At 29.4% G+C, this 8,291-nt stretch overlaps 1 protein-coding gene across 1 annotated transcript; it reads left to right on the top strand.

Moving 5' to 3' along the window:
• The first annotated feature begins 591 nt into the window (after positions 1–591).
• Positions 592–8,011, top strand: LOC145190732 (COP9 signalosome complex subunit 4-like). The gene is made up of 10 exons (XM_090090069.1): positions 592–797; positions 1,873–2,024; positions 4,869–4,972; positions 5,085–5,241; positions 5,812–5,962; positions 6,120–6,204; positions 6,296–6,381; positions 6,459–6,574; positions 7,208–7,292; positions 7,404–8,011. The coding sequence occupies exons 1-10, from the start codon at positions 644–646 to the stop codon at positions 7,547–7,549; spliced, it is 1,236 nt and encodes a 411-aa protein (XP_089946195.1). The 5' UTR covers positions 592–643; the 3' UTR covers positions 7,550–8,011.
• Positions 8,012–8,291: the final 280 nt, after the last annotated feature.

Raw genomic sequence — 8,291 nt, 5'->3', positions numbered from 1 at the left:
ATAGAAAAATTTTAAATTTAAAAATATTGCATTCATTTTTATTGAGTATTATTTTTAACCTTTATATGTTTACTTTATATCATTTATTGAATACATGGTTTTACTATTTGTAAATGTTAATGGAATTGAGAAATGAATGTATGAAAATATACAAAGGGTTATTGACAATGTAGTTTTAGAAACAAGAGGCCATTAAAGAAATTTAACTTTTGTTTTCTTAAAAGTTTTTTAAATGAATATTGTTTTTGGTTGTATAGTGTCATTATGGTTGTATTAAAGAAATTTAAAATTTTGAAAAAGGTAAAAAATCCTCAGGTTTGAAGTGTAAATTACTGGTTTTTATCTTAAAGTTGATATTTTATGTCAAACTGGAGTTGTCATTTAGAATATCAAAGGTATGAAGTAAGTTTAAAAAATGCAACTTGGTACACTACCTAATTAATTGATGTGGGTCTAAGACTGACCATCATCAGAGAAACCAAAATGATAATTTTTTTTTTTGTTACTAATTAAGTTATATGACTAAAAAAGTATAGTTTAACAAAATGTAGATATAAAATTAAAATTGGTAAAATATAGGACTTGTAACTACTTTAAAAATATTTTTTGTAGAATATATTTAAACTAAATCATACTAATAAATATGAGCAGTTATCTATTGAATGCACTAGATGAACTCACAAACCAAGTTATTCCACAAAAAGATGCTCTGGAGAAGTATAGGTTCTATTTAGGAGAAATCATAAAACTTCAAGGGTCAGATTTGGCACACCTACTCAAGAAATTACTTAGTATTGGTAAGATTTACATGTGTTAAATTTAAAATATAATATCAATATTAAATAATATTGATAAGTTATAAAATAATGAAATGAAACTTACTTTTCAACTTACTTTGGAACACCCACTCACACACTCGTACATACACGCACACACACGCACACATGCGCTCATACACACTCACAGACACACACGCATTCACACACAGATTATAAATTTAAGTTATCTATTTCTTTTGATTTTTTCTGAGACCATGGAAACATTTATAAACAACTTCATAAAAGTAATTTCACATGCAGGTACTTACTGAGTTATACTATAAAGGTATACTACAAAGGTACTGAGTCTTCATCCCCTATGAAAAGACATCTTAAGCAGTGTCTAATACTTCAAAGTTGTCAATGTGTCTTAAGGCGCAATCTTTTCAAAACACATCTTTTGCTTCTCTTACTCTTTGTACAATATCATCTTGGGAAGATTTTTTATACATTCTTGGGAAGATTGTGAGATTCTTTTTTACCAAACCATCAAATCTTTGGCTTAAAAATTGTTGGCTTAAAAAAAATTTGTAACATAAATTTTGTCTTAATTTTTAAATAATTATAGCATTGTCTTTTTTTTACTTTTTAAATAATCACAGAATTGTCTTTTTTTTTTATCTTTTTCGATACTTTTTTTAATCTTTTAATTGCTTCAGTTCAAGCAAGCATCTCTATATCCACAATTACTTTATTTTCTTACTGACAATCTCCTTTGAATTCTTTTAAACAATATAATTTGAGCCAGACAAATTTACTAACTACAATTTTAGTTCATTATTCTCAATATGGAGTAACTTTAGGGTAATAGCATATCACTTGTTATTTGTTCATTTGTATTATTATTTGTTCATTTGCATTGTTATTTGTTCATTTGCGTTGTTATTTGTTCATTTGCATTGTTATTTGTTCATTTGCATTGTTATTTGCATTGTTCAGTGTTTATAATTCAAAAGAAGCTTGAAAAAACTGGTACTCTAAATTTAAGTAAAAAATTATTATTTTTTTAATTTTTTCTTTGTTGGTTTTTTAATTAACTTTTGATTTATCACAGTTCTTCAAGAAAATGTGAGCGCTGTAGTCTCGAGACAAGTTATTGCTGATATCTCATCCGCCTTACCAAAGTTTGACAATGAGACAGTCAAAGTTATATCCCATTTTGCTCTTGAAAATTTGCATTCCAGAGCGATCTCTTTTGAAGAGCAGGTTTGTCAAAATGTTAATTATAATTAAAAAAAAAAAAAGTTGTACCACTATTTCTACGATTATATTGAAATGATGTAAACTCTGATCGGAAAAGAAATAAATAGCTCTTTAAAAAAACACAATTATATAATCAGCCTGCCAAAGATGCCCCTTGTTTTTTTCCTCATTTAATAATTATGATAATTTATTTTAATTATGATAATTTTGTTTCATTCTACAATTTAAATTTACTTACACTTTTAAGCTCTAAAAAAAAAAAACTTAGCAAAAACTTAGCAAAAAATTTAAAGAAATAGGAAATAGGTTAAGTGTCAACATTCTTAGATTAGATGATAGTAAAATGCAGAGAATCAATACTTCCAGTTAGTTGGGAAGAAAAGCGTTTCTATTAGAAGAAATTTTCTTTATTAATAGTGAAACTTCAAAAAATACCACTTCCTGAATAGAGATTGTTTTGGATGTTCTTTTGACTAATCAAATCCTGAAGTTGATTGTTGAAGGTGGTTCATTCCAACACTGTTAAGCCTTGCCTAATTTTACCATATAGAACTAACACAAAATTTCAAAAATTCAATATATAAAAAATTTCAAGTTTGAGAGTGTTTTTTTTTTCTAAGCTGTACTATTTTTGTTGTGATTTTCTATTGATGTGTAGTCTCTTCCAGAGAAGCAGGAATATTACTCAAACATATTTGCTTATGAAGTCTGTAGTCCCATTCCAAGATGATTTACCCACATATACTGGTATGTAGGTAAATCATCTTGAAACGTCTAAAAGCATTGTGATTGTCTCAATAGTTTCACTAGATATCTTGTAAAATACTAGTAACCATTAATGGAGAACGCAGAAACCTTTTTAAAGCGCTTCAACTGGTGGAGCTTACACAGACTAAAACAAATGATTTGAAATCTTTATAACTTTTTGTATATTGTTACAGCAAGTGCACATTTTTACAATACAAGGAAATCCTGTATAATAAATTTAAGCTACAATTTAAGCTGCTTTTCAAAACCTGTTATCCATGCAAGTAAACCAGTATAATTTATAAGAATGTTTTGAAATAGCCTAATGTCTTTTGAAAAAATCTAACATTCGCATTTGTAAAAAATTAGAATTTAACCTTGATGTTGCAATCTAAAAGAATCTTTGATAAGATTTATATTCATGTGTGCACTGGTCATTAAAATATAATACAAAATCCAATTGTAATTTTTGTAGAATGAAACACAGTTTGAAATTTAGAGTAAATTTACAGAAAATATGCAAATTGTTGTAATTTTTTGTTGTTGTCGTTGTGTGTTCTGTTGTGAACAACATTTTTGACAATTATACTGTTATATAGTTTTTATAAGTTTTTTTATAAATATAAGAGTTTTTCAAATAATAACAATTAAAAGAGATTCTAATTAAGACATTAACATTTTCAAGTCATCAAAAAGCAAAAGACGGAAGGAAAAGTTTAAAAATTTGATTGAGTTGTTCACCCAGAAATGCTTATTTGCTTGTGATAACAGTTTTGTCCAAAAGCACTGAGCATTAAAAAGCTGTCACTCCATTAATGAGTAACAGCTTGGCAAGTCTTACTCAATCTCTTCAAATATAAGAGATTGTCTTCCTGCTTTTTCCATGACTTTTGGCTTGATTTGGCATTGAAATTTATTTTGATTAACAATTAATAATTCAAGTCAATTTTTTTTTATTAAAAAGATAAGTCTAGACATTTCAAAATTATTTCCTTGTTCTTATTATCAATTATTTACTTATTCCCTGCAAGCACTGACCTGAGCTCAGGGGTTTAATTTTTTCATTCCAAAACATTTGTTTCTCTAACTTCATGTACTTCAAAAAAAGATTGCATGTAAAATAGCAATAAATATTTTGTAATTTTAGTAATTCTACCCAAGAAAAACTTAAAAATCAAGAACTCTGTAATTTATTGTTTACATTGTTTCAATATTTTCATCCAAACATTACCCACAATTTTAGATCATCAAATACTTTTCAACCTGTCAAGTGCTAGCAGTTGTAAGTTGGAATTTTTACATGTCATAGGAAATAATGATTTTAGAACACAGCATCTGTAAGAATTTTGTTAATTATATTGTTGAAATGATAATAAAAAGTTTTGAGAGATTTCCTAATTGAGCACAAAGTTTCCACCAATAGGAGAGTTATTCTAATCACAAAGCTACAAACAAAGTGAGGAGTTTCTGAGATTCACTGTCAAATATTATGATCCAAACTAATTTGAAATTGAGTTGATCAGGAGCCATGCACAAAACAGGTTGGATGAGAAATCTTATTTATACTCTGAAAAACTATTTCTTGCAGCTATCAAGTGAAGCTAAAATAAGTGATCAACAGGCTTCCTAAATTTGCATCTTTTTAAACCTTGTTACTTGATTTATAACAATTGGTAAATAATGTACCACAGCGGATGCTTGCTGAAACTACTCAATATTTTACATGTCCATGCATGGACAGTTAAAGGTGCTTTATTCAGTGCTGCATCGAAGAGCTCTCTACTGTCAAGTAGATCCCAATCAGTAAGGAAGTTCTCCTGAATGAAAAAATATTGTTGAGAGGCAAGCTTTTAGAAATAAGACTAGAGAATTCTCTTTTGCACTGACATGGTGTCAAATCTGGAACTTAGTTCAATATTTAATTTGAACATGGTTTTTTATTATTTTAACTTTCAATAAAATTGGGTTTTTTAAGTCCTGCAGAGACCAGGTTTCTTTTTAAGTGCAAAATGAGTTTTCATGATCTACATGTTCTTTATTTAATGTTATTCAACGAAAGAAAACGTATTTTATTGTGAAAAAAAACTCGTTTGCTCTCAGGTTGTTGCTATTCGTCAGCATTTAGCTTCAATTTATGAAGGAGAACAGTTATGGAGAGAAGCTGCTGAAACCTTAGTTGGTATTCCTCTGGGAACAGGGCAAAAGTAACTTTTCATTATACGCTTCAAATTAATGTATCGCCCTCTTATTAGAGTTTGTAAAAGATTTATACAAATAGATATTTAACAGTTAAAACTTATCAGTTATTTTTTACAGACAGTACAGTGACGAGATGAAGCTGGAGATCTATTTAAAGATTGCTCAACTATATCTCGAAAGTGAAGATCCTGTCCAAGCCGAAATATACATAAACAGAGCATCATTGCTGCAAAAGTCAAACAATGAAAACGGGAAGCTAGATATCTTATATAAGGTGATAATTATTGCTTTAACTTTTTTAGCTCATTTTTGTTATTGATTGTTTCTATTAGAATTTCGATAAAATAAAAAATACAAATTTGTGCTTACTTACTTGATTAGAACTAAAATAAGGATAATAACGACAATGAAAACAAAAAATTTCAAGAAACGCGGAAAGAAAGTCTAATGGTAATCAAGTGTTATGCACATGCGTTCTTTCTCTTTATAGTCTTGCTACTTTAGTTACAGTGGAGCAGTCAGATCGGGTTTTTTTAGAGTGTTGCAGCGTAGATGTGCTTTTGAAGTATACTGGTTTCATTAGCTACATCTGTTTATTAAAAATTAATACATGGTTCTGGAAAGCATTCTTAGTGTGAGAATTTTTTGAAACTTGAAAAAAAACAATTGAATGTCTCTTCTCATACTAAAATGTTTAAATCTCGTATCGAAACACTTTTTTAGCTTTCATTAATTTGATTTGCTATGTAGGTTAAAAAAATTTGATTTGCTACGTAGGTTAATAACGATTGGTTATATAGGTCAATGACGTAAAAGTCAAAGTTAAAGAAATAGTTTTTTTCAGGTGTGTTATGCTCGAGTTTTAGACTATCGCCGAAAATTTATCGACGCAGCCCAACGTTATAATGAATTGTCTTATAATACTCAAGTTCATGAATCAGAACGAATGGAAGCTTTAAAGCACGCTTTGATATGCACCATACTAGCTTCAGCAGGTACATTCGCTACGATATTAAATTCCGCGCATTCTTACCATCTTTATTACTTAACAAAAGTTTAGCTCTCACATATGCAATTTATTTTTAGATTTAAGTAAATGTATATTTACACAATTTTATATTTAAATGTTTGCATGGTTTTTCACATTTTCAGGGAAACAAAGATCAAGGATGCTTGCAACTTTATTTAAAGACGAGCGTTGTCAACAACTACCTGCACGCGAAATATTAGAAAAAATGTAGGAGACGTTTGAAAATGGATGATCTTATGATCGTTTCTTATAAAATATTTTCTAATGATTTTTTTATTGAAACTGTGAAATTTTAAAGGTACTTAGATCGGATTATTCGTGGACCGCAGTTAAAAGAGTTTGCTGACATGTTAGCACCGCATCAAAAAGCTACGACCACTGATGGTAAGTACTGACCGAATTGCAAATTTTTATATATGTTCTTCTAGTCATTAATTTCTATCTATCGCTTTCTGATTTAGGTTCCACCATTTTGGATCGCGCTGTAGTTGAACACAATCTGCTTGCCGTTAGCAAACTTTATAAAAACATAGCTATTGAACAATTAGGAGAGTTGCTTGATATAAAGCCAGCGAAAGTTAGTATTTAGTTACAGTTATTATGTTTTATTTTTTTTAAAAAAAAAAAAAAGAAAGAAGAAAAAAAGATAATGATTGTACGTTTTAAACATGCAAGGATGCTGGTGATATGTTAAATTGTTTAATTGTATGGCAAACTTATTTAACACATCTTGACCGGGTCTATTTTCCAGCCAACCTACGCCAGGAACCGGGCGATTTTCGGGTATTTACGTCTCAAATTAGATGTTGCGTAAAACAGCTATATCTTTCGAACTAATAGGTATATATATATATATATATATATATATATATATATATATAGCAAGCGATAGCAGGTAGCTTCATTGTTACGCACCGTAATACAATAGATAAGGCGCAGGTACTTTCTTACCCAAAGCCCATGCTTACAAGTTTCTCGGTCTCCACCACCAGTCAGTACAAAACGACTATTGTCGTTTCCCGGCTTCCACTATCAACTAATACGCGGATGTGTTTACACGTCTCCCGGTCACAATGTGTTAATATATTCAAGTAATTCGTTTCAAGCATGTCTTAGGATGCTTTTCGGAAGCATTTTTTTTTTTTTTTTTTTTATCCGTTTTATTACTGGTAAAGAAAAAAAAGTATGTAAAACCATATGCATATCATAGGCAGAACGCATAGCTTCTCATATGATTTCTAACGGTACGATGAATGGGTATATTGATCAAGTGGACGGGTTTATTCACTTTGAAGGTTGGTCTTCGAGTTTGTTTGGGTTTTTTTTTATTTTATTTTATTTTTTTTCAATTTTTTAAATACAAGACAAAAGTTTTGAATTTTCGCGGTAATTTTTTTTTCCCCTAGCTCAAGAAGTACTCGCTACTTTTGACGAGCAAATTCGTGGGCTTTGTTCTCAAGTAAATCATATCATCCAAAAAATTGAAGAGCACGTTCCTAATTGGCAACCTCCAGTAAATGAGAAGACACTAATCACTATGGACACTAGTTAGCATGACATTAGTTAGCATGAGGTTGGGTTGAGAACAAATAATTAAAACTGACACTGAATTTGTAAAAAAATATTTTCGAGTTCATTAATGATCGTAAATCATGCTCGCGTTTCTCTCAATGCAGGAATTATGTGTGTGAAACTGGTTTATAAAGATTTATGCTTGATAAAGTATTCTTCAAAAAAGTGTGCAGTGAAAAATGGTATTGGCTCTTTGAAGTCGTTAATTAAAAAGAAATGGGAAAATGAAGATTTTGTTGATAGTATATCACTTGCGAGAAATAATCGTTTAAACTTTCGTGACAAATTTATCAACAAACTTAGATTTTTGAATAATAATTGCGCGTATTTTATGACTATTACCTAATTCTTTTAAGGAATTTAAATTAGCCGGTGCCGAAAATAAAAGTTTTAAGCATTTTAAGTTGTAATCTCTTGTTGAAAATATATAGTTTATATAAAATCACTCGTCTGTTTATTTGCACATAAAAGAAATTGACTTATAAAAAAAATTTTAAGCGGGTATAATAGAAATCTCTCAATGAACGTATAATAGATCATGGCAAGATCTGAATGAAATTATTGATTTCATTCAGTTCAAACTTCGGATGAATGAATATTGTAAGCAACTTCCAAAAAATCTTTTTAATGAAATTAAGACAACATTTGCAGTCACCTTTTCATCCCCATACCAGTTATGAAAATAACGTGACCAAGGATTTTTGAACATCCTTATTTACAAA

The sequence above is a fragment of the Hydra viridissima genome, unplaced genomic scaffold (genome assembly GCF_058129835.1).
Source record: "Hydra viridissima isolate aposymbiotic clone 2 unplaced genomic scaffold, HvirCarnegie_v1 scaffold_6, whole genome shotgun sequence".
NCBI lineage: Eukaryota > Metazoa > Cnidaria > Hydrozoa > Anthoathecata > Hydridae > Hydra > Hydra viridissima.
This window is presented reverse-complemented; position numbering and strand designations above follow the sequence as displayed.

What these genes read in the sequence shown, in the direction of transcription:
- LOC145190732 (XM_090090069.1), top strand. Translation starts at nt 644, where the DNA reads ATGAGCAGTTATCTATTGAATGCACTAGATGAACTCACAAACCAAGTT. An exon ending in CGCGAAATATTAGAAAAAAT is followed by an intron (nt 6,205 to 6,295) that starts GTAGGAGACGTT and finishes GAAATTTTAAAG; the next exon opens with GTACTTAGATCGGATTATTC. An exon ending in AAAAGCTACGACCACTGATG is followed by an intron (nt 6,382 to 6,458) that starts GTAAGTACTGAC and finishes TTTCTGATTTAG; the next exon opens with GTTCCACCATTTTGGATCGC.